Source organism: Polistes canadensis, unplaced genomic scaffold (assembly GCF_001313835.1).
Source record: "Polistes canadensis isolate GaletaPanama2010 unplaced genomic scaffold, ASM131383v1 scaffold_11, whole genome shotgun sequence".
NCBI classification, from domain to species: domain Eukaryota; kingdom Metazoa; phylum Arthropoda; class Insecta; order Hymenoptera; family Vespidae; genus Polistes; species Polistes canadensis.
Window position 1 is genome coordinate 304,789 of NW_014569558.1, and position 25,508 is coordinate 330,296.

The window sequence follows — 25,508 nt, forward strand, 5'->3', positions numbered from 1 at the left end:
TAAGAAACAAAAAATCTCTCTTATAATTAGTAAAATTATTATTAGAACAGATTAAGTTATCTGTAACAAAATCGTTAATCTATATTTAGCAAAATTATTTTTACATTTTCATTATTCATTTATTGATCTTCAACCTGTGATTTGAAAATGTGTGTATTATTATATATTAAAATTTTTTTTTTTTATAAATTTTGCATAGAAAATTTCAGTAGACTGACATTTTTTACAATAATTTACTACAACAATAGATAATAGAACTTATATAGAGATAGAAAAATGTATCTTACATTATAATGAACTTATAATTTTATTGAAATTTATGACTTTTTACTATCATGACACTTAATAGAATTTAATTGTAGATTATAATACTCTTTTTTACAAGTTTGTATTAAGTAACAAATTTTATATTATATAGATAGCTTACTTTAAAAATATATACTTTTGTTATTGAAATACCTAGGTACAGATAATTTCATTTACAATAAAATGTAAATGCAAAAGTAGATGTACATCAAATACATCTGTATATAATTCGAAAAACCATATATTTAACTAAATGTTTACCCTACTTATAATTTCACTAAAGATTATAATATATGAACAAACGAAAGTTTCTTGTAATTAAATTTTTTTAATTGTTTCGTTTGAAATAATAAATAATAATTAACTATTTTTTTTTTTTTCAAAACTATCTTCACTTCTTTGATTTGTTATTAATCTACCGAACAGAAAAATTTAACTGTGTTTTATACATCAAATAGTATCATTTAAAAATATGTGTAAATATTAAAAGAAATACTCTGCACCTAGGTATACAAAAAACATATATTAGTTTATTATGCCAAATATTTCTTTTTATATGTCTATACAATTCTTATATTTTTACCGCATACTGATATTTTGGATTTTTTAAATAGAATATGCAAAGTCACTGTAATTTTTAATAATATCGCTCTAATTGTCATCCTTTGTTCTATGTTTTTTTATGTGTAAATTAAAATTCATTTAACTTTATTAAATAATTTGTGTTTCATTTGCAAAAATATTATTTAAATTAGAATATTTTATATCACACATATACTAGTACATATCCTGAAATGAAATATATTTAGGTGAGACCACTTAAAAAATAGAAAGAGGAAGATTTTTGTTGTTATATGCATTTATCATACAAGTAAATTTTGTATGTAATCCACTTTTGCATTTGTTTTTACGTATCGAGAATCATGTGTTATTTTTATGAACAATATTATTATGAAATGTATAAATAGTCTAATATGTTGCTAAACTTAGCATATAATACGTGTAGAAAAAGCATTTATAAAATTCCTTGAGTAATGCATTACTTTCCCACATATGCTGAAATTACTAATGTAATTAGCATGCACAGAAATAGACTTACATTAGTATCTCTTGTTTTATTTTTATTATAAATATTATAGAATAATATTTTACCAAGTTATTAGGTATTAATTTAAAAAAGAAATTTTTAATGATATAATAAAGTTGTCAGCTATTTATGGCACACGATCAAAACTTAATAGTTGAAAAACGTAACTTAATATGATATGATACATATACTTTGGTTCCTAATCAGGAATAAATAAATCAAATATATGATATTATGATATAAAGTATAAAACTGAAATAGTTATAAATTGCCAAAGTTCAGTTGTATAAATAAATCTAGACATAAGGCAATAATTTCAAATAATATCTTTATTATTTTGGAGGACTGCATTATAGAAGTACAACATTCCTTGTAGACTGCTTGGCAGAATTGAATATAAATAGATAGATATGTGCTATAAATATATATATATATATATATATATATATGTTTATGTATTCATATAATGAATAATTACAAATGCACCATTGTATTAGTCCTTTAGTGCAAAACATGGCAGTGCCTTTACTGATAAAAATTTCCATGTAATGTGCCTATTATGATTCATCATAAGTCATTCAGATTCGTTTATACATTTTTGATAAAACGAACAATGAATTTTGAAATAAAAGATTTATAAAGTTCAATTGGCATATTGTTATAAAATAAACTTATGATTTTATTAAAATAATAAGATTCTTAAATTGTAAATTTCCTGTTTCTCTCTCTCTCTAACATAGATATTTTAAACATTTTATTAAATTTTCATGTTACAAAAAGCATACTATAAAAATAGAATCTGTTGTAAAGTATAGATCTGTTATTTTTTGTAAATCATAATCTGGATAATATAACCATTATTATTATACTACTATTCAAACTTTGGCAGAATTATGAAAGTTCTCAAAGTTAATGAAATTATAACTATTTTTATTACAATCATAATGTCATTAAATGTCATAAATATATTAAGCATGTATAAATTGGATCTAAATTTAGATTTGATGTGGTAACTTTACTTCTTGATCCTTTAATCTAGTCATACGCTATTTGTAGTTATAACTGATGACCTAATGTTATATATTATGTGCTGTTACATAAAATAAACATTGTAAATAAATATGTAATCATAATCTACGAAAAGTAAAGCTCTCTCTTTTTTTTTTAACTCAATATTTTTTTAGTAATTTAATTTTGTATTTTTTATATAAATAAATCAATTTTTTTAAGTATTTGATAATAAAATTAAAATATCCAAATATTTTTCACTATATATATTGATAATATAACATAAATCTCGTAATTTTTGCCAATGTGTAGCTTTTATGAAAAAAATAATATGATGACTACTATGTTGTAAACACAACACACCCATACACAACGGGATTAAAAGACTTCATTTTTATATATCATTTTTATTTATGACACATGTATTATTAAAATATATAATTTCATTAGGCATGGTATATTCACATGAAGGATATCAATTCTGAGATACTAATTCATTATTACTATACCCGTGCAAATAATGTATTAGAAAAAAGATTACGTAAATATGACATTGCAAAAAATGGAATATACGAATAAATAATAAATTACTTGCTACAATAAACTTAAAAAAATTACTTGCTTGATTTTATTGGCATCATGATTTCTTAACTTTATGATTGGCCATAATTTCCAACATTTTAGTTACTTTAATTAAATCAACATCTTTTGCAAGCTTCAAATAATCTGTTTTTCGTACATTATGTATACTAGCCCAAGTAGGCAATAATTTGCATAATTTCCGCACATGTTCCTCCAATTCAGCGGCAGTAAGTTTAGTTCTAAACGAATTGTCTAATTTCGCCAGTACATGTTCTAAAGTTAAAACTCCTTTCTTTTCAGCTACAAAAATACTGCGAAGAATCTTAGCTAATTCTGGTAATCTAGAATATAGAGCCGCCTCTTTATCTAGATCTGGAGTGCGAGTCATCGTCTCTAATGCTTTGGCAGCTTGTTTTGCACGTACCTGACATCATCAAATCGTAAATTTCACAATAATTAAAAATGAAAATAAATTAATTAAAAAAAAGAACAATGAAAAAGTTGTACCTTTTCAAGAAGAGAATTTGGAATGCCTTTAAATGCCGTAGCAAGATAGCTCTTCTCTATAGTTGGTGTAACTGATGGAGAATCAACAATAGTAATATTAACTTGTTTTACAGTATCGTCATTAGGATCTTCAGTAGAAGATATATCCGTAGATACAGACTTTGATGTCATTTTTGCTTCAGCCAATCTTTGCAAAGCTTTCTCCATACGAGTATTACAATGGAATAAGGACTTCGCTTTTTCTATAAAAAAAAAATATATGTATTAAAAAATATTACTTAAGAATCTATATACATATTCTTATAAACTAATTAAAGGATTTTGTTCAATAATTTATGTGAAATATTAATTAAACTCTGTAATATTGAGAGCAACATGCAAGTATAATTGAAAATTCTTTTGCTTGTTTCTTTTTTTCATTTTAAAATTGTTTCATATCAATACATTATCATGCATACACGTGTGTACTGTTTGCATAATGAAATCATTGTTAATATCATCTTACCCAAAACATGTTTAGCAGAAGTGGCTTTTTCCACATTAGGTGGTTGCGGCAATGCAGATTGCTCAATAGGCTTGCAACCATCGACATTAAACTCAGGATGCCAACGTATAATTTTCTCTTTAGGAATGACCATTGGTTTATCTAATTTAAGCAAGAATTGCTCATGTTCTGCTTTAACTTTATCTGCAATATATAAATAAATATTGTAATAGTATGATATTAATTTATTAAAATTCAAAGTAAGTAAAATAGTTGGAATTACCTAACAAAATTTCATAAAATTTCCTTTTTCTTTGTAGTAATATAGCTGGACTCATGCTTACGTCATTTGCTGTCTGTAAGACATTGTCTTCATTTCGTTCATTCAAATCACTTTTTACTTCTTGTACATTTGGTGTTAAAATTAATTCATATTTATCTTGTTTAGATGTTGAACCAAATGATTTAACTTTTTCTTGATGAAAGTTATAAGCATCAGGATAAATAGTCTTTATTTGTGCTAAATGTTCTAATGTAACATTGCGTCGCAAAAGTTCTTGAACAGCTGGCTTCAATTTTTTAAATGTTATTAATTCTTTACGATTAAATAGCATAGCTGAAACCTAAAAATATCAAGAATATGGAATATTATTTTACACATAAATTAATGTAGTACAATAAAAATGCAATAAATGATATTCTTCATGTACCGTATCAATGTATCTAAAAATCTCTGCTAACAATCTGTAGTTATATGGTAATTGTAATCTTGGTTTATCACTTTCGGCAAGCGATAAATATTTTTGATAAGCTTCAGTTTTATCAGGTTTACTCTTTATTGGGCTAATTGATTCCTTAGGTTCAAATAAAATACGACGTTGTGGACTTGTTTGAGCTAACAACTCTTTCTTTGGACTCATGAATGCCTTGCATGGTGATTTTAAGTTCTTTTGAGGGCTGTTCAAAAAATAAAACTGAATATAAAATTTGAAGAAAAGATTGTAAATATTATGAAAATGTATTTACCTGACTGGTATTTCAAGTTGAATTTGTTCAAATTTCTGTATTTGAGGTTTATTCAAATCATTTCGTTTCTGAACTTCATTTAAACGTTGATCACATTTCGTAATGCGATCAATGGAAGCTTTTAATTTTGCTAGTCTGCCAGATTTATTAATTTTATCTTTAATTTCATTCAAATCTAAATCTTTTCTAATGGAGTCATTTCTAGTCTTCTTTTTAGGTGTAGTAAATATAACAGAGGTAGACTCATTTTGTTCATTCACTGCAGTCTGTTTATCTTCGGCTACATTCTTCTTTGGCATCAAAGGTTGCTTCTTTGGACTCAAAGTACCTTTCTTTTCAAATAATACTTTTTTAACACTTTCTTTTTTTATATCAGCATCATTACTTTTTTTGAGAAAACTCTCACGGATATCTGTTTGCCTATCCTGATTTGATTTACATACTTGAGCTGAACGTGAACGTGTAGAAGCTTTATTTATTTTCTGTATAGATAATTTAGTATCAATTTTAGTAGGATATATAACAGAATTTTCTTTAGAAGAAGTCAAATTATTTAAATTATTTATTCCTGAAATCAATATAATTTTGGGACTCATTACCATAGTTTCTTCTTGTTTTTCAGACACAAGTTTTAATGGTTGAAAATTTTGCGTTTTCACTTTCATTTCACTTTCTTCAGTCATTTTCATATGCTCTTGATCCAACAATAAAACTTTCGATTTACTAAGGATATCTTCATTAGCTTGTCGTTTACGTGTATTAAAATATGCCGTTACTGATGGCTGTGACATTGTACTTAATTCAAATATATATTGAAAAAAACATATATTTCTCTTCTGCTTTAACGGACTGAATAAATCGTATACTTTCACAAAATTCAAACTTTTCTTAAGCTGATTCACGATAATGCATTAACACTATTTTCCATATATACATACAGAATTAATAAGTTTTAGCGCGAAAACTGTAAGATGTATAGGGAACTTTGGTTCCCAGAGTAAAATCCCTGGGAAATAAAACTAGACACAGAGAGCGGGAAGTGGTAAAATTAACTTTGCGTAACAAAAAAATAGCACGTGTAATTTCGTGCAGACTTCTAAAGTAGAACTTTATCGCAGGTGACTATTTATAACTATGATATGGTTATTATTATGTAGAATATATTAATTTACAAAAATATATATATATTAACACATTTAAGCGACCACGCGCACCGCAACGAACTGTATGGTTTCAAGCACGCTCGAACAAAATAACTAAGGTCAACATGGGATCTCCCCATCAGTCGGACACAAATTTACTTTAAAGTGGGGAGATCTCCCGATAGGTTGGCCAAGTGTTTAGAGGATTCCTGATTGAAAGTTTTGTAAAAGGCAACAAAAAGAAAAGACTGAATGCAAATATTATAGCTCTATTTATTTCACTTATTTGTACACTATCTTCAGGTAATTGCGTAGATAAAGTGAAAACGATGGCTTTATGATAACTAAAATAACACACATATGTTTTCGACTTGATTTTGTTCAAAAATTTTATAGTTACTTAATACTGCTTAATACGTTCATTGCAGTGATATTTTTAACTGTTCAACGATTAGTGTAGTCGTATAGTCAACATTGTATAGTTGTCAAAATAGAAAACCTGTGAATGAAGCATTATAAAATGTGTAATTATATTTAAATAGGTATTTTATTGTAAATAATCATTCGAAATAATGTTTGTTTATTAACTAGTGTAATATTTAAATAAAGCAATAAAAATACGAATTCTGACTAATTAATACTAAAATCAATTTTTATTTATTATCCTATTAAAGGTTTTTTCATTTCAGCGCATTAATTTTCGTAAGATGTGACTACGTGCGCGCATTACATCGATGGGGCGCCTTTCGGCGCGGTCGCATGTGCTCTTGTAAGGTAGATTGGAGGGGGTAGGTGAACCATGTGATCATCGAGAACCAATCAGCTGTTTAACATTGTCCTGCCGCCAAGCCAAGCTCGTCTGACGTCCGTGATCCTATGTGCATGCAAGTCTGCAACTTCCAATTACTTTATTATGCAGGAGTAGAAGATTAAAAAGGATGGATAATTTATAATATACAACAATCAGCCAACTATAATATTTCGTGCGTAGGATTCAATTTATCCTCGATAGCATTCTAAGATTTGTGTCACAAGTGTCGCCATTTTGGTGATACGGCAAGCTAAGCCTGCAAGTGTACCTATGATCTTTTTATTTTGGCTTAGTATTTGGGCGATCTGTGGGATCGTTTCCGACGTCGAACGAACGCAATAATTATAGAGATGACACAACAAAATAAAACGATGAATTTCTTAATACATGACGCCAATGGTAAGTTATCTAAGAATGCGCCGACAGTCGGCATGTGTTTTTCGATACACTACACAACACGTTGCACTAGTTTTTAATATTGGAAAATATTCATAATTCTTGATCAACGTGCACTTTTAATGATTTTAAATCTTTCCATAACGTATGTTTATATCTGAATCATATTGACTATTTTTTTTTGTCTTTCTTTTCTTTAATGCACACTGTAAGATTGTACATTCCCTTACTTTTTCTTGTATTTAAATAAAATTCAAAATTTATTTCTTTAAATAAACTTTAAGCCTGGCTTTCCTTGTAATATACGTTATATATATTATGAAAATATATATAGTAAAAAAATAATCAGTAGTAAATGTATATACAAGCGTAAAAGCTATTTTAGACTTACTAGTCTGTATATTCATTTCTTCCTTGCAAACAATAAAGCATATATAAGTCCTCAAGAAATTGTGTAAATGCTTTTTATGTGAATATATTCCTTTTTCATAGAAAGGTAAATAAAAAAATAAAATAAATAATTATCGAAATAACAATTTCATCTTTCCAACTTGGTATTAATAAGAAACGCCAAATCAAATTGTTCCTGTAAGTTAATTTTTATTAAACATATTATATGTAATCTTCTTTCATAAAAGGAAAATATTAATTTTATCAAATTTACATATTTTATTTGATTATAAATAATATTTAACGTAATAAAGTATAAGCGAGTTAGTATTATTATAAACAAAAATATTTAAATTCTATTACTTTGTTTAACATGTTTTTCATATACATAGTTTTAGTTTTGTGTGTGTGTGTGTGTCTTCACTAGATTTATAGAAATTAAATTATTTCATCACCATAATTTGATATTCTTTATATTAAATTAGTTGAATATTTATATATATATTTTTATTAAATGATTTTTATTATTTTTACTAGGAAATTTTGTTTCATCTGACTCATTTAATATTATTAATAAAATAACTATAGAACCAAACACACACATTATTCATTTAAAAAACAAGTTAAAGTATATTTCGTAGAACATAATTTCAAAGATGAAATTTAAGATGATACATTACTTCCGTCTCCTTATTTTATCAATGATTGATTAATTATGTGTGTGTGTGAATGAACCCTTATGAAAATATCTACAATATAAATATATTAACAAAATGGAAAAAGTTGTAATACTAAAAACTCTTACAGGTCATCCACAGGTGATAAAGGTTGTACAAAGTACACCTAATAAATCATTAAGTGGTATTATTAACACGACAAATACTGGTAGTTTTAAAGTTTTTAAAACACCAACTCAAGAATCACAGGTATGTTGATGAAATAAGTGATATACATTCTATGTTAATAACGTTATGCTAACATTTTGTTTCCATTCGGAGAATGAAAAGAATATATTTATTATTGCACGTAATATTTTTATTTATTTATTTAATTTTTAGGTTCTGTCACCAAATGCACAAGTCCTCAGAACTATTAGCCTACAAAGTTCTTCAACCCCTGGTCAGAGTGAGCAAGTTTAATTCATCATTCAATGAATGATTATTTAATTTTCATATCTAACTTATATTATTTTTTGTAGGATTGGTGACAATACCTTTGCAAAATACAAAATTAAGTACTACTAAACCTGGAGAACCTGTAGTAACAAAAACAATACAATTAACATCTGCTCAAATGGTAAACAATATTCCAAAATATCCTTACATTTATAAGTCTATTTTTTAATTCTCTTTTTTATTTCTCTGGAGATATCTTGTAATATTCTCTAAGAATTGTCTATTCATATAGCATAAGAATCTTTTGAATATTATTAGAATTTTCTGTAGTAATTGCACTTCTGTATAATTTTGTTTCAGAGTGATATTAAGCAGGCAATAGTATCCCAGCAACAGCAAAGTAGTAATCAACAGCTTGTTAAGGATGTATCAGGGAAAACATTTATTAGTCCAATATTGGATCACAGTGGTTCTAGAAAACGACAAGATACAGAAAGTGATTTTGTGCCTGAGTACTGTATTATTTTCATTCATATTCTTATCTAAAAAAATTTCATTGTACATTGCATTGACAAAAATAATACTACTTGTTAATTTTGTTTGTAGTAAAAGAAGGAAAACAGAAAAGGTAGGGAAAGGTCTCCGTCATTTTTCGATGAAAGTATGTGAAAAAGTAAAAAAAAAAGGTACCACGTCGTATAATGAAGTGGCAGATGAATTAGTTGGAGAATTTACTAATCCTGCGCATATAAATTCATTAACAGATCAGGTAAATTTGTATTACATATAATAATTATTACATTAATTACCTTGTTTAATAATAAAATTATAATTTTACTTTTGTTTCAGCAATATGATCAAAAAAATATAAGGAGACGTGTATATGATGCTTTAAATGTATTAATGGCAATGAATATTATTTCCAAAGAAAAGAAAGAAATTCGGTGGTTAGGTTTACCAACTAATTCATTACAAGAATGTTTAGCACTAGAAAAAGATAAGAAAAAGAAAATTGAAGTAATTAAAGCAAAGACACAACAACTTCATCAACTCATTCTTTCACACATTTCGTTCAAGAATTTGGTAGAACGTAATCGTTTAAATGAAAGTCTTCATGGACCACCAAAACCTAATTCTGCCATACAGCTGCCATTCCTTATAGTTAATACCAGCAAAAAGACTATTTTAGATTGCAGCATTTCAAACGACAAGTATATTTTACTTACTATAAATTATTTATATAATATTTATAAACTCAGAGATTATATACAAAATTATGGAAATATTATTACTGATGTATAAATATTTTAGTCTCTAACTGTATGCTCATATTTCGGTGTTACAGAACTGAGTACCTGTTTAATTTTAATGATAAGTTTGAAATTCATGATGACATTGAGGTTTTAAAACAAATGGGTTTGGCCTTTGGTAATTACAAAAAATTTAATAATTATATGTTAAGTTATATTATTTATAAATATTTATAACTAGTAATATAAATTCTTATTTTTAGGTCTAGAAAGAGGTAACTGCTCCGAGGAGAATTTACAGACTGCAAAATCGATGGTTCCTAAATCGCTTGCAAAATATGTGGAACGTACGTATTTCAAAGTGATATAATATATAAGTGGATTTGTTCAACATTACAGAAAATTTATTATTTTAGAATTAGCATCAGGTGATCTGGAACAATTCATCCCAGTCACAATACCTGGTCCTAGTACTTCTATGGAAGACTTAGAAGTTAAATTAGAAGGTTCTAGACCCCCATCTTCATCGCATACTTCGTTATCTGAAGAAGGTCTTTCACCACCATCTCAATATTATTCTGAAGAAGAAGATGATGAAGAAGAGAGCGATCAGGATGATCAAGCTGATAGTGATCTAGAAGTTAACTAGCACCTGGATCAAACTTCCCAAGGCTGGACTCAGGGTTCGTTACGTTATGTAAATAACTTTAAATATTTTAATCTAAATTAGTATACTACAATGAGTCAATATTTATTATAAATAGTTAATTATCTTAGATTTCATATTTTCATCCAAAATTTTATTTATATATAAAAAATATTAAATTCTACTAAAAATAAATCATAGTTAATGATTTTGAAAGGATGTATATATCTCATCAGAAATATACTCAATTACATTTAATTTATAGATATAGATAATTATAATTTCAGGATATGCACTATTTTCATCAGTGGTGTCAACGTGATCATTATCAATATCACCACTGACATCATCGTTACCGCCCCAATCACCACCGTCTTTACTATGTCGATCAAGATTATGTAGATGTATAATAGTAATCAAGGATTTTTTATTAATCCTTACTATCATCGATACATATAATCTGATAAAGTAAATGAGAATGGACAAGAGGAAAATACATCGATTGGAGGCAAATGAAAACAAGTAATAAATAATTACTTTGCCTAAATATATCAGCAAGGCTCTTTTCATATTAGGAAACCAGTTCAATGCACAAGATGTGATTCTAATTTTGAAAACGTATGTAATATCAAAAAAACCATTGACTGTGCATTGATTTACAGATTTATATGACTAGCACTTATGTATAATAAATTATAATCTTAGCCTTATACCTACATTAATATGTGTATAAAATATTAAGACCAGTACTCATTTTCTTATGGCACGTTTATAATAATTATTATCAGTGACACGCGGTGAAGTTCAGTATGCTAAATGCGAATACGTCTGATTCGATTTTGAAGTATAAATAAATTGTCATAATGCTATTGTTCTATTTTTTTATTAATTTTTAGTATAAATGTTTATTCATAAGGTTACCTGTCCAAGTAACTTGAAGCGATGAAACATTGAAATAATTAATTGTAATATATAATTGGAATCTGGTGCAAATGAAAGGTTTCTAAATATATATATATAGAAGTTTATTAATAATTTATAATTTAGACTTTATAATTATTCTATCAGAAATAAGAATGAAAAAAAGAAAAAAATTCTATACATATATATATCATTAGTTACAAGATACAAAATATGATTAGTTTTATGACAAAGTTGTTATATAGTTTGTTAAAGCTATAATCTTTGAATCAAAAATGAAAATATATGAACTTAATGTTTATTACATCAAAATAACAGTACTCTTCTAACACTTGCAAGAATATATTCTTCATTGTCAATAAAAAATTGACTTGAAGAAACAGGTGATATTAACCAATAACTAAGTTTTATAACATTAAATTTTTTATCTACTGTGTATACTAAATAGGTAACTTTGAAAATACTTTAATCTAAATCATCATCATCAAAAAGGTCATCGAATTCTGAAATGATAATAAATTTATAAATTAAAATTAAATTTGTTACAAGAAAATACTAGACTGGTTTAAAAATACTTCATGTTCATACCATTGAAAAAATCTGCATGTACCGCCTTCTCGCTGGTTGTAAGGTCTACTAATAAACGGCTACCACCAACCTAAAAATGTTATAATTTAATAAAATAAAATATGTGTGTAACAAAAAGTAATTGCATATCATCATATAATTAATCTTTTATGACAATTTTTTATATTCATCATGAATATGTAATAAATTATAAACAATATTTTAAATGTTATAAACAACATTGTGTTATAATATAATTACCTCCTCAAGTTCTATATATGATCCTGCTCCTTCTGGAAACATTTCATCTGCCACAAGAGTCGGCTTCATAATTAACAACAAAAATCACTCTTCCCCTATTATTTGCAAAAAAAATAACAAATTTTAAGAAATGGATTAGTGGTTCCTGATATTGTAAAACGGATAAACTGCCATCTGATGGAATTTACATTATTTACAATTCTAACCTTACATTATACTTAATAAAAATATAATATGTATACTAATTATTATTTAACGATTAAGTGAATTTTACGCTTTATAAATAAATAAAATAATACAATAATAGAACAATTTTATCCAACCAGTTTTTTGTGATTCATACAATTCATATAAATTTGTACAAATTCATGCAAGAACGTGTTCGATTATATATATATAAGTACATATATATGTTATTTGCCCGGTGCAGTGTATGCTCACATAAGTTTAAAGTTTAAAATACAAAATATAATATATAAAAACTATAATAATTATTATTTATAATCTTTAATAATGCGATGGTCAATTCCAAAACCAGTTTATTATGCATCAATAATTGCAACAACAGTTGGTACAAGCTACCTAATAAAGTAACCTGTTTTTACATAATTTAATTTTATTATAAATAAATTCAGTTCAAATATATGCAAATTATTGGTTTAACCATTTGAATCTCATTATGTTGTTATATTTGAAAAATATATTCATATTGACTACAAGTGATATTATTTAAGATATTTATTAAAAAAATAATTACTTTTTATTTAGTAAGTATTATACACATTTTGTCTTGTTTGTTGTTTGTAGAGATTATTTAGGTGGGACAAAATATGAAGGAAAAGAAGATTTAAAAGATAAAGTTGTAATTGTTACCGGTGCGAGTTCTGGTATTGGTAAAGAAACAGCTCGTGAATTAGCTGCAAGAAACGCAAAAGTTATCCTAGCTTGTAGAAATAAAGAAAGATGTGAACAGGTATTTGCTAGTTTTAAATGCAGTTATATATATTACATATTAGTTTTGATTAAAAATTTCTTAATTTATCTTATTGTTTTAGGCACGTAGAGAAATTGTTGTCGAAACCAAAAATAAACATGTTTATTGTAGAAAATGTGACTTGGCATCTCAAGAAAATATACGACACTTTGTTAATCGATTTAAGAAAGGTAATAAACAAATATTTTAATTAGCTGTTTAAGCATATCAATTTTAATATTTATATTTATGGCACAGAAAATTCTCAACTTCATATACTTATTAACAATGGTGGTGTAATGCGATGTCCAAAAAGTTATACCAAAGAAGGTATAGAAATGCAGCTGGGTGTAAATCATATGGGACACTTTTTGCTTACAAACTTATTATTAGATGTTTTAAAAGAATCGGCACCATCAAGAATTATAAATGTTTCAAGTAATGCACATTTAAATGCAAAACTTAAAGTCAAAGATTTAAATAGTATGGAAAAGTATGATCCTTTTGAAGCGTATGGACAAAGTAAATTAGCCAATGTTCTATTTACAAAAGAATTAGCAAATAAACTAAAAGGTATTATAATTTTAATAACATATTTAGCATTTATTCAATTAAATAAATAAGTATGTTATTTAGGAACACAAGTCACAGTTAATGCAGTTCATCCAGGGACTGTTGATACAGAAATAACAAGACACATGATAATATTTAAAGTTCTTTTCTTAAGATATTTGATTAAACCATTTATATGGCCTTTTATAAAGTCACCTAAACAAGGAGCTCAATCTATTTTATATGTTGCATTAGATCCTAGCCTTGAAAATGTCACGGGCTCTTTTTTCAGGTAAGTGATATTGTATTATCAACAATTTTACAAATATTCAAGGAAATTTTCTTAAATAAGATATTCTGTGTATTAAGTAAAATAACATTATAACTATTTCTTTTTGTTTTCCATATTTTAGTAATAACGAAATTTCTAACGTTTCTGATGAAGCTAAAGATGATAAATTGTCAAAATGGTTATGGTTAGTTAGTGAAAAATGGACAAAGTTAAATGTCACTTAAGACTGTTTATTACCTTTTACTCGAAGAATGCGTGACTTTAACGAAATATATGGACAAAATATGAACTAAAAGCACTACAAGGAAGCCCCTATAAAATATCAGTGTTCAAACTTATGTTACTCCCTTTCACATTAATTTGGACTGTAGCATTTGGTTTACAGCTTGAACTTATACTTTTCAATCACTCATCTATACATTAGATAGGATGTAATACAACTATGATTGACGACAAATCTACAAAAAGACTTATAATTAATATTATTAGCAACATATAGTAATTAATATATACATTTCTAGTGAAAAAAAAAACAAATTTTGTCGATGATTTGATGAATGTTTTGTGTTAAATAATAATTATAATAAACATTTGCATATTATACAATACTTTAATAAAAATCAAAATTCATACACATATGTAAGTTGATCTCTCTAGTCAGGCTTCGGACCTTCGATGGCAGGTAGCTAGCGGTAGGGGCATATCGTAATCAGTTTCTACTTGCATACTAGATCCTATGAAATCTATTGTTATGCATTCATAAACGTTCTATAGAAAAACTTTATTCTCTTCAGTATTTCTTAAAATAGTTTTATTTATAATCTTTGGGTTTTTGGAGTACTTAAAATTTCAGGCCATCTCTCAGTATATTCGTGGCAATTGTACTAATGTGAGTCACATTAATGTGTGAATAATTTATTATGGGCAATAAAAAAGGTTCTAGAGAACTTTGGTGTTCTGATAATATTCGTAAATCGCGTACCGCCAAAAGAAAAATTATTAGTATTAGTGGCATATGATGATCACATTATTGTGAGAGGGGGGTCCAACAGAAATGGTAATAACTTCATTCAAAATTTTGTTTCGAAAATTTGGTGAGATCAAGTTAAAGCATTATATAATTACTCTGTATTATTATTAGGTTTATAAAATAAATTATATTACTGTCTGAACAATTTATTTAAAAATACTCATTTTTTCATGCATTTGACTACACTTAACCCCTTAAATAGCGAGTACAAATCTAAAGGGCATCTTAAAACAGTATTTGAAACAGATTATGAATACCGGTCTCTATACAAGTTGTATATTCATGACACATTAGCATCAACCTTGCGCTATCACGTGGCCGTCGAGCCAAGCAGACAGGGGTGGTTACTACAGCAGCGCCCTCTGCCTCTTTGTATCGAGTGATTTCTCTGCTGAAAATCCCGCACAATTTAAATTAAAAAGTAAAAAGTAGAAGCGAAATTGAGTAACTACGAAGGCGTCAAAAGACTTTGTAAAAAGCGTATTCTATCAATCTCTTTATATTGTTAACGAATCTGCAATGCCCTCTAGAAGCAAACTAGTTTTTTTTTTTTAAATTAGTCGTATATCTTCTGTATCGTTTCTCTATGTTAAAAGTAAAAGTGTGAAATCTTTGTTATGTAGTAATATCGTACTTACATATGGATAAGATATATATATATATATATATATATATATATATATACTTAAATAATCTATGGTTTTTATCTGATTAGAGTATAGTACCATATAAGAATGTTATTTGATTGCAATGACCACTGACAACTTACTGACAGTGTTCGACATAAGCTCGAGTATGACATTTATTCGGAAAGTATTATAATATTTGAAAAATTATTTTTAATCGTTAACAGATGGTGCATTTAAAAAAAAAATTTGAAAGTGAAATTATTTGTAGTTAATCTAATATCAAATAAATTCAAATTGCAATACCATGTTCGCTAGATCACTTATTGTGTTTACGAACCTTGCTATATTGTGTTTTGCTAATAACAGTGTTGATTTAGGAACTGTTATTTTCGCAAATGTTGTAAGTAAAAAACAAACATATGTATAATTACCATATATGCATTAAAAAACATTAATATATATGTATTTATTATTTTTAGATTAATCTTATCTCATTTGTATATAATTTTTATATATAATTTATTTATTTAAATAATTTGATATTAATAATACTTATATAACTATGCTTTTTAAAGCTTTATAGACATGGTGATCGGACACCTATTGAATTCTATCCAAATGATCCATATCAGAATGAATCATTGTGGCCAGTACCTTTTGGACAATTAACCAATGTAAATATAAAAACAATTAATTTATTAATTATAAATAATAAATATTTTATACATGTAAAACATTTATTTATGAGTCATATTATTTTGGTATAATTATAACATTATACTATTTCTTACATGTTTGTATAGCTTGGTAAAAATCAGCATTTACATTTGGGTCAATGGTTAAGAAATAGATATTCTCATCTTCTAAACGACGAATATCTTCCATATGACATTTATATCCGAAGTACGGATGTAGATCGTACATTAATGTCAGCTGAAGCAAATTTAGCTGGTTTGTATCCACCAAAAGGAAATCAAATATGGAATACTATCCGTTGGATGCCTATTCCAGTACATACTACACCAGAATTAGAAGATAACGTTTTATCTGGAAAAAAATACTGCCCAAAATATTTATTGGAAAGAGATAAAGTATTACAATCACCGGAGATAAAAAAAATAAACAAAGAAAATCAACATTTGTATGATTATTTAACAGAGAAAACAGGAAGAAACATTAACACTCTAAAAGATGTTGAACATTTATATGACACGTTATATATTGAAGTAATTATATTTTAATATTTTTAGCAAGTCTATTCTTTTCAATCGTTCGTATATTAACAAATTTTTTATCGCAGAATTTATATAATAAAACTTTACCTAAATGGACAAAAACTATATTCCCAGATAAATTAAAACCACTTGCTGAAAAATATTTTACAATAAGTGCGTACAATAAAATATTACAAAGATTGAAGACAGGTAAAGTATATTTTTGGATTAACCTTAACGTCAATGGAAGTTTTTATAATTAATGCAAATGTATTTTTTATTTTTTTTGTTTAACAGGTCTTTTGCTTGGAGAAATGATAGATCACATGGACAAAAAATTTAAGAATGCTTTGATTCCTGATAGAAAAGTTTGGGTTTACAGTGCTCATGATGAAACCGTGGCAAATATGTTAATGACTTTAAACTTATTTGATCCACATTGTCCTCCATATACAGCCACAATATTAATAGAATTGAGAATAAATTCTAAAAAAGAATATTTTGTCACGGTATAAATTTTGTATATAAATATATTATAATTAATTAGTACAAAGAAATCAAAGTTAAACATTTAATGTTCTAAATATTATATATAAATAATATGTAAAAGTTTTTAATTTTCTATAGATTTCATACAAAAATACTACTGAAGAACCAAATCTATTAACTCTTTCTGGTTGCGACGCTTTATGTCCATTGGATAAATTTATTGAATTAACTAAAGATACTATACCAGAAGACTGGCACAAAGAGTGTGAAGTAGAACATGAAAAGAGTGGGTATAATATCGATTTAACGGCTGTTGTCGGTAAGTAGTTCTTATATAAATATTGTATTTTTATAAAAAATTAGTTCATTAAAAATGAATTTATTCTTACCATTTCAGCAATATTAACATCGTCGATATTGATGCTAGTTAGTCTAGTTTTGTTAGTAATTGGAGTTGTTTACAGGCATTACAAACGTGCACATAACCAGTATTACCTCAGATTAACAACAGATCCTATATAAAAATAAACTAAACGATTACGGTTATATTAAGATACAAGATATTTAATATCATCAAAGTAAAAATAAGTGGCCATAGATATCTATTATTAATGTTTTGTCAAAGATGATGAATTTTTTCCTTTTTAATATGCAACTTTTGGTATATATGAAGCCAAAAAATGTTGTATTTCTTATATAGAATTTTACACAATAATATGTGTAATGAACTTTGTATCAAGCAATTTTAATTTTTTAGATTGTGTACATAAAAAAATAATGATTTCTCTTTGAACATATTTATATATATCATATGTAAACAAGAAAAGTGACAACATAATTGACCATGCTTTTAAAGATACTATATAATTTTTATACATGTTAAAGTTTATATGGATTTAATTATTAATCAAATGGAAGATTTGTATTTCTCTTTTTCATATAGATTTCTTTTCATTTATGTTACTTTTCTTGCATACAAGAAATATGTAATTAATATACCAAAAAAGAGAATATTAAAGAGAAAATGACAGGTTGTACATAATTTATGTATTATTATAAATATTGGAAGGATGACTGAAGTATGTTAAACTTCCAGTGGATATTATAACTAACAATATTAATGAGTGCTGTGTTACTTAAGCTGTTTTCGGAATTTTATTTGTTACTGATAAAATATTTAATAAACATTGTACTTTTATTAGTACTTCATATGAAATGATATAAACGAAGACTAAAATTTTCAGGGTATATAATTAAAATATCTTATTTTGAATATTGATGCATTACAAACTGCAAAGATTACAGTACATTACAATTTTTTAAAATGTGTACATATATAATAATAATTATTATTATTATATAGGTAGGATCTGGTATGGAGATAACGAAAAAAAGTTGATTATGGATTTTGTTAGTGAGTATATTGTGGAAATATCAGTATGACAAAAACGGATAAGTGTTTCTTAAAAATAAAAGAAATAATAAAATCAAAAGAAACGTCTTAAAGGCTAATAAAGTAGGAATAACGTCTTAAAAGTCCTTTCGCCTGAACGATCGGCTTACGACTAACTTTCTTATCTTTCTTTTTTTTCTTTACTTTGCGCAACGATTTTGCTGCGTTGTTCCACGCGCCAATCACATACACATACACGGGACATTCATATTCATCCTAAACAAACGAATCGCTGCACCGTACGTGCCATTGCTTATCGGCTGTGGTTCGACAAAAGGAGAATTTCATGTTTCGTCTCCACATATAGTTTCTCGTGTGTATTTATAAAATACATAATAATTTTTTATCTATATAATAAACATATTATTTAAAAGAAAAAGTTCGTTCAATATAAGCAGTCATTTTTACATACAGTATTAATTGCTTTTTCGTATTATCTAAAAATTAAATTGATTTTTAATACTATCTATACATATATATAACACATTATAAAATAATAGTCTTTTAAAAAAAGTTTATACAAAAGAGAATATATATAAATATGTAATTGAAATATCAATGTTTTATTTACTTTTGTAAGCGTATAATGCATACTGTACTGTAGAAGAAAGAAAAAGAGAATAAATTATTATATTAAAAATATGAACATTTAAGAAAATTATGCTTAAGATTAAAAGTAATTTATATAATAGTATTTATTGTTAATAATCATCAAAAATTTGATAGAGATGTAAAGCTTCCACCTAATCCTTCTTGTATTGAAAATGCCGGATTTGTCCTAAAATAAAGTATTTTTATTATTAAAGAAATATGAAATGAATAAAAGAAATATATAATTTATGTGTATTAAAAATTATTCGTACCTTTATTATTGTAAATAGAAAATAAAATCAACGTTGCAAACCCATACTTTTAGTGGTTAAAAATTTGCATGCAATAAAAATAATATTTGGTTAATTACTTTGCTTAGATACACACATTTTTGGCAAGAACAAAACACAAATAACAACACGAAAAACATCTTATATATTAAAGCTTTTATATATATATATAAGAAAAATCACGTTTATGAATGTTATTGGTTTTATACGATGTATGTTATGTGTGGTATCTATCTTTTTAAATAATAAATATGTAACGATTTGTGTGATTATAATTTCATTACACACATATACGTACCATTTACAATATTATGCTGACATCATAATAATAAAAGCATAGTTTTGGAAATGATATTCATATTTGCTGAATATGAGATACATGTCAATTATAAAATCGTTGCATTGTATACAGTTGATTACACTTGTATAACTAGGTACTTAATGATGTTTCCGATGTATTGAAGAAACTGAGATTAAAAACAAAAATGTCAAATTTTTCAACATTTTTCTTAGTTACTTTAGTATAATGATATGTTAGTATAAATGTATAATATGCACATTGGAAGGGATTTTAATGAACAATGTGCAAAACGTATAAATAATAGGATTAATAAACATATAGGGAATCGTATTAAATAAGTGTTTATTTACATTAGATTAGTATTAATTTCATAAATAATCTTTTCAGGAAATATTTAACGCCATTAAAAAAATAGATTTTGTATTAAATAAATAAGCATTTTTTACGAGTTAAAATAGTGACAATAATTAATATAAATCTCATTTCTTTTTAAAATATTAGTAGCACATAACCTTCACCTTTCTATAAGTTTACAATTACATAAAATTAAATTTGCTTTATTACAAGGCACATTGAAATAAAATTTGATATTCTTCTATTATTATAACAATTTTATAGATACTAATAATTGCATTATTCAATATTGTAAATTTTCCTTGAATTTTAAATGTTAGATGTTAATATTTGTTAACTGCAAAAAAGCTTTTACATACATTTGTATATCAAATGTAATAAAATTGTATTACATAGACACAAAAATTATAATTACATTTAAAAAGCATATATACAATTTGATTATATATAAAAAGGATGACTTAATTATTAAAATAAATTATTATTTTCGCATCATTTTAAAATATTATAATTTTTTATGCCTTACCTTGCATATATTGCAGGATTGGTTAGGCCAAAGTTATTATCAACGGGCCCACTAATGTATTTCCTAACAAACTAAAATGTAATTATATTAAAAAAAAACAATATAATATTTAAATAATAATCAAAGATCTATATATGCGGTATAATATGATACACATACCGAATAATTACTGAGGATTTTTGCTCCCATATTTACTGCCATATGAATTATTAAATATATACAGAATATTAGGTATAAAAACGCTAATATAGCAATACCAAACCATATTGCCCAGTGATGAGGAACTTCTTCTTGTACAGTATTTATTACAAAATAAATATTTATTATTATCACTACTGCAGATAAAGCAGTAGCAACAATTTTATTTCCTCTGTAATAAAAGAAAAACTTTATGTAATGTATATATGTACATATTACAAATATTAATATTATATTTAATTAATAAAAAAACATACATTCCATTTGTAAATTCTCCCATTATTTGTGGATTACTAGTAAAGGCTATTGTTGGTAAGGTAGCAAAGGGTAATTGCAGACTCATAACAGCATTTAAAATATCATTCATGCCAGTCATGTGTTCTATATCGGCATAAAATGCTACTAAGAATGTAGGGACAATAGCAATTGTCCGAGTAAAAAGTACTCGCTTCCATCGAGCCCATTTTAAATTTAAGAAACCTTCCATTGCAAACTGGCCTGCATAAGTTCCAGTCATTGTAGAAGATTGACCAGCAGCTAAGATACCAACAGCCCAAATATACATTGCTGCCATACCGAATGAACAACCAAGATATATACCACCCTTGTATAAATCTGCTTCAAATGTGTTATTGTCTCTCTAGAAAGAAGAAAATTCCATGTTATTGTATCAAAAGAAATATTTATATCAATATATAATTATTATAATTTTACTTACAGGAAATAAATTATCATCTATTTGAATATCACTTGTTTTACAAGTATCATACTAAAATTAAGCAATAAAACCATTAATTAAATTCTACGTTAAGAATTTCAATAAGACCAAGTAAATAACAATTGTAATAAAAAACTTACAACATTTTGATTGGTTTTATCGAAGAGACCGTGTGCAAAAACAGAAACCACAAATACATTAATAACGAATGAAACAAGAAGTGCGATACTTGCTTCAATAAAATAATACATATTCGCATCTCTAACTTTGGCAGGTTGTCTTCGGTCTACATCTCTTGACTAAAAAATTCATGGGACATACATAATTAATTAGTAATATTAGAATTTTAAGAAAATATATCCATTAATTGAGTCAAGATATCTACTTTCTTCGATAATTTTTAAGATATCGTGGAAACTGTTTTTTTCTTACTTTCACAAGAGCACTATGGAGATATAAATTATGTGGCATTATAACGGCACCAACGATTCCTACAGCCTGAAGTAATGTTTTACTGTCATATTGCATAAGCCATGGTATAAACATTCCTTCTACAACTTGATCTTGAGGTGGTTTTGAAATAACATACTGAAAATATGAAAAACATTAGGTTAATAAATAAATATATAAATAAAAGAAGATAATACGTTTATTTCATTCAAAATATATTGTCAATTTCTTTTACCTCATAACCGAAAGTAACTCCCATAATAGTAATTAATAATCCAAAGAAAAATTCCAATTTTCGTAAGCCATATTTGTCCAAAAATAAAAATGTAAATGTGTCAATTATTGTGATAAGTACACCACCCCATAGAGGAAGTCTAAAATACATAATATACAATTATAATAATAAATTTTTCATTTTTATACGATATTGTACACAATATATTACAATATTTATATATAGAGATTTTAAAATACAATTTTCTAATAATAATAACAACTTACTTTCCGTATGATAATAAATATAAGGCAATAGCTGTTCCTATTACTTCTTGCATGTCACTACCTATAATAGCTATTTCTATCATTATCCATAAAATAAGCCGAGGTATTGTTTTATATTGTCTATAACACATTTCTGCTAAATGTAATCCAGTAACCACGCCTAAACGTGCGCTGAGTCTTTGCATAACGAGTCCCAATATCGTAGAACTTAATAGAACCCATAATAACTATAAAATACATATTAAATATCAATAGTACATAAATAATTTTAACACATTGTATTAAAACATTGATAAATATCAAAATTATATATACCTTATAGTTGGCAGTTGTACCAGACTGCAAATCAGATTCTATATTACCAGGATCTAAATATGCGATTGACATTAAAAATCCAGGCCCTGTAAAGGCCCATAATTTCCTGAAGCTAAAACCAGTCTGTAAAAAAGAACATCTTTAATATATATTCATTATACTTCATTAAGTATATAAGCCAAAATAACAGATACTTTAACAAAAAATAAATAAATAAATAAATATATATACATACTCCTTCTATTTCAGGTATTGGTATTATTTCATTAGCGAAGTAGGTCTGATTTGTAGTCGGTGACAAAGATGTGTTTTCCGTGACTTTAGCATTATTTTTGACTTTTTCCATACGTTGATGAGATACATTAGTCGTCTCTTCATTATGCATATCATGTCTATTTTGCATGGTATATTTTTCAGGAGTATCTACAATTTCGTTTAATGACTTTTTAACACACATAGAATTGCGATCACAAAACAATAGCGTACAATTACTAAAAGAAAAAATTCTTTTCTGAGAAAATAATTTTATATCATATGTAGATATATATAAACGTAGAAATACTAACGATTGTTCTTTTTGATTATCTAATGCAATTATGACGAACGTAAACGAACGAAATTCGACAAAGAAATCAATCACTTGTAATTATTTTATTGTTTGTCAAAAAATAATTTGTATTCATAAAGAACAATAATATCTTGTTAAACTCGATAAAAAAAAAGCAAGATATAAAAGTCACATAATTTCGATTAAATAATCATATACATTAAAATAATGGAAAATAAAAAGAAAAACTAAAGTGAAAAATATTGAAAGGAAAGTAAATACAAAAAAATATGTAACCAAAGAAAAAGCGAGCTCCACAACCGAACTCGACGAAGTTCTGATTAAAACTAACCCCTGATCATCAGTATTCGAAACTGCGTATTTTATGCGCGCGCTCTTTCAAAGAGAGATAAAAATTGCATAGGCAATTTCATCCTTCAGAATGTATTCTGAAATCACTGTTTCGAAATAAATATTTTCTAAACAATAATAAAACTTTAAACAAGATTTATAATTATTTAAGATTTACTGTGCTATTTTTCTATTGTTAAAAAACATTTGATTACGTTATATCACAATCTCATATTTAAAAATATGATATTTTAATCCTGATGATAAATATATTCTCTATAAAAAGAAATTTGAAAAAATTTTTTTCAATTGTTTGCGTTATCAAACTGATTTATATATTATGTAATTTCACTGTCATTGTTAATTCATTTCATTAAAGCGATATATTAAATATTGGACAATTAGAAAAAGCAGTTGAGAGCCACTGTTGGGAATAACACTACGAAATTAACTACGCGGCGAGTTTCCTAAAACGATATGGTGGGGCTGTCCAATTTGCGTGAATGATCTGACTAATGCTATTTATTAAAAATTATTATCGTAATATGATCATGGAATAACCCAGAAGAAATGTATGTTGATTTATATAGTGCATGCTTATTGATAAATGAAATTCAAATGTCGTTTATATAATTTAATCTACTTACCCAGTTTTATTTGGAAGCAACTGGAATAACAAGAATTCCAAAAAAACTTCGACAGAAATTATACGATAGAGAATTAGAAATGATTTTTGTGTAATTTGACGATTATACTATAAACGCAAGTAGGCTAAAGTAATATGTATATATATATGTGTGTGTGTAGACATATTAGATTGTTAACGGATAGAGTAAAAAACAAACGCGAAAGATCCTTATTGAATTTCTATAATCCTAGAAAAAAAAGAATAAACCATATTACTTACTGTTCATCCTTGGTAATTCAAGAAACTATTGATTATGGTCGAGATTAATTAAAAGAAATAGTAGAATTAAATGTAAAAGAAACTACCGAATTACGAGTATATATATATTTTTTTTTTTCCTTTTATTTTTATTTATCTTTTAACACAAACGCATTAGCTATGAATTCTTAACAAATCTACACGTTAAATCAATATGAGAAGTAACGTGAAAATAAGCTTATTCGAAGCTCGTTTTCTTACAAGACACAAAGTATACATAACGAGATAATAGTATATGAGACACATGTCCGGGATTCCCGACAGTCAATGATTTCTTTCCTCCTACGCT

At 26.3% G+C, this 25,508-nt stretch overlaps 5 protein-coding genes across 12 annotated transcripts; 3 read left to right on the top strand and 2 right to left on the bottom strand.

Annotated features, from left to right (window-relative positions):
- Nucleotides 1-2,792: 2,792 nt before the first annotated feature.
- On the bottom strand, nt 2,793-5,958 carry LOC106793143 (DNA replication factor Cdt1). 2 transcript variants are annotated; one of them, XM_014759827.1, is made up of 7 exons: nt 5,600-5,958; nt 5,001-5,482; nt 4,685-4,931; nt 4,258-4,597; nt 3,996-4,178; nt 3,491-3,732; nt 2,793-3,407 (listed from the first exon to the last, which is right to left on the bottom strand). In XM_014759827.1, exons 1-7 carry the CDS (start codon nt 5,789-5,791, stop codon nt 3,039-3,041), a joined length of 2,055 nt encoding a protein of 684 aa, XP_014615313.1. In that variant the 5' UTR covers nt 5,792-5,958; the 3' UTR covers nt 2,793-3,038. The 2 variants fall into 2 exon arrangements, with proteins under 2 accessions (XP_014615313.1, XP_014615312.1); XM_014759826.1 differs by having other exon boundaries at nt 5,001-5,958.
- A 951-nt stretch (nt 5,959-6,909) lies between these two features.
- On the top strand, nt 6,910-11,983 carry LOC106793135 (transcription factor Dp-1). 3 transcript variants are annotated; one of them, XM_014759811.1, is made up of 11 exons: nt 6,910-7,352; nt 8,547-8,665; nt 8,798-8,864; nt 8,938-9,035; nt 9,215-9,366; nt 9,461-9,623; nt 9,704-10,065; nt 10,200-10,282; nt 10,368-10,451; nt 10,521-10,801; nt 11,038-11,983. In XM_014759811.1, the coding sequence occupies exons 1-10, from the start codon at nt 7,304-7,306 to the stop codon at nt 10,751-10,753; spliced, it is 1,410 nt and encodes a 469-aa protein (XP_014615297.1). In that variant the 5' UTR covers nt 6,910-7,303; the 3' UTR covers nt 10,754-10,801; nt 11,038-11,983. The 3 variants fall into 3 exon arrangements, with proteins under 3 accessions (XP_014615297.1, XP_014615295.1, XP_014615298.1); XM_014759809.1 differs by having other exon boundaries at nt 6,911-7,352; nt 10,521-10,787; XM_014759812.1 differs by having other exon boundaries at nt 6,911-7,352; nt 8,798-8,858; nt 10,521-10,787.
- Nucleotides 11,984-12,751: 768 nt separating this feature from the next.
- Nucleotides 12,752-14,948, top strand: LOC106793154 (retinol dehydrogenase 13-like). Its single transcript, XM_014759841.1, has 6 exons — nt 12,752-13,089; nt 13,307-13,472; nt 13,555-13,663; nt 13,731-14,045; nt 14,109-14,316; nt 14,438-14,948. The coding sequence occupies exons 1-6, from the start codon at nt 13,013-13,015 to the stop codon at nt 14,538-14,540; spliced, it is 978 nt and encodes a 325-aa protein (XP_014615327.1). The 5' UTR covers nt 12,752-13,012; the 3' UTR covers nt 14,541-14,948.
- Nucleotides 14,949-16,051: 1,103 nt separating this feature from the next.
- LOC106793094 (prostatic acid phosphatase-like) lies at nt 16,052-19,598 on the top strand. Its single transcript, XM_014759725.1, has 7 exons — nt 16,052-16,375; nt 16,551-16,649; nt 16,779-17,201; nt 17,276-17,399; nt 17,487-17,698; nt 17,817-17,997; nt 18,076-19,598. Exons 1-7 carry the CDS (start codon nt 16,280-16,282, stop codon nt 18,198-18,200), a joined length of 1,260 nt encoding a protein of 419 aa, XP_014615211.1. The 5' UTR covers nt 16,052-16,279; the 3' UTR covers nt 18,201-19,598.
- Nucleotides 19,599-19,667: 69 nt separating this feature from the next.
- LOC106793091 (protein Malvolio) lies at nt 19,668-25,230 on the bottom strand. 5 transcript variants are annotated; one of them, XR_001382378.1, is made up of 14 exons: nt 23,942-24,271; nt 23,611-23,866; nt 23,376-23,498; nt 23,061-23,287; nt 22,795-22,933; nt 22,542-22,697; nt 22,250-22,408; nt 22,110-22,160; nt 21,649-22,031; nt 21,353-21,563; nt 21,194-21,264; nt 20,311-20,479; nt 19,995-20,040; nt 19,674-19,909 (listed from the first exon to the last, which is right to left on the bottom strand). XR_001382378.1 is itself a non-coding variant. In XM_014759716.1 (13 exons), exons 2-12 carry the CDS (start codon nt 23,830-23,832, stop codon nt 20,022-20,024), a joined length of 1,761 nt encoding a protein of 586 aa, XP_014615202.1. In that variant the 5' UTR covers nt 23,833-23,866; nt 23,942-24,271; the 3' UTR covers nt 19,674-19,909; nt 19,995-20,021. The 5 variants fall into 5 exon arrangements, 4 of the variants coding, with proteins under 4 accessions (XP_014615201.1, XP_014615203.1, XP_014615200.1 ...); XM_014759716.1 differs by lacking the exon at nt 20,311-20,479; XM_014759715.1 differs by lacking the exons at nt 19,995-20,040; nt 20,311-20,479; nt 23,942-24,271 and adding an exon at nt 25,181-25,230 and having other exon boundaries at nt 19,668-19,909; nt 23,611-23,798.
- Nucleotides 25,231-25,508: the final 278 nt, after the last annotated feature.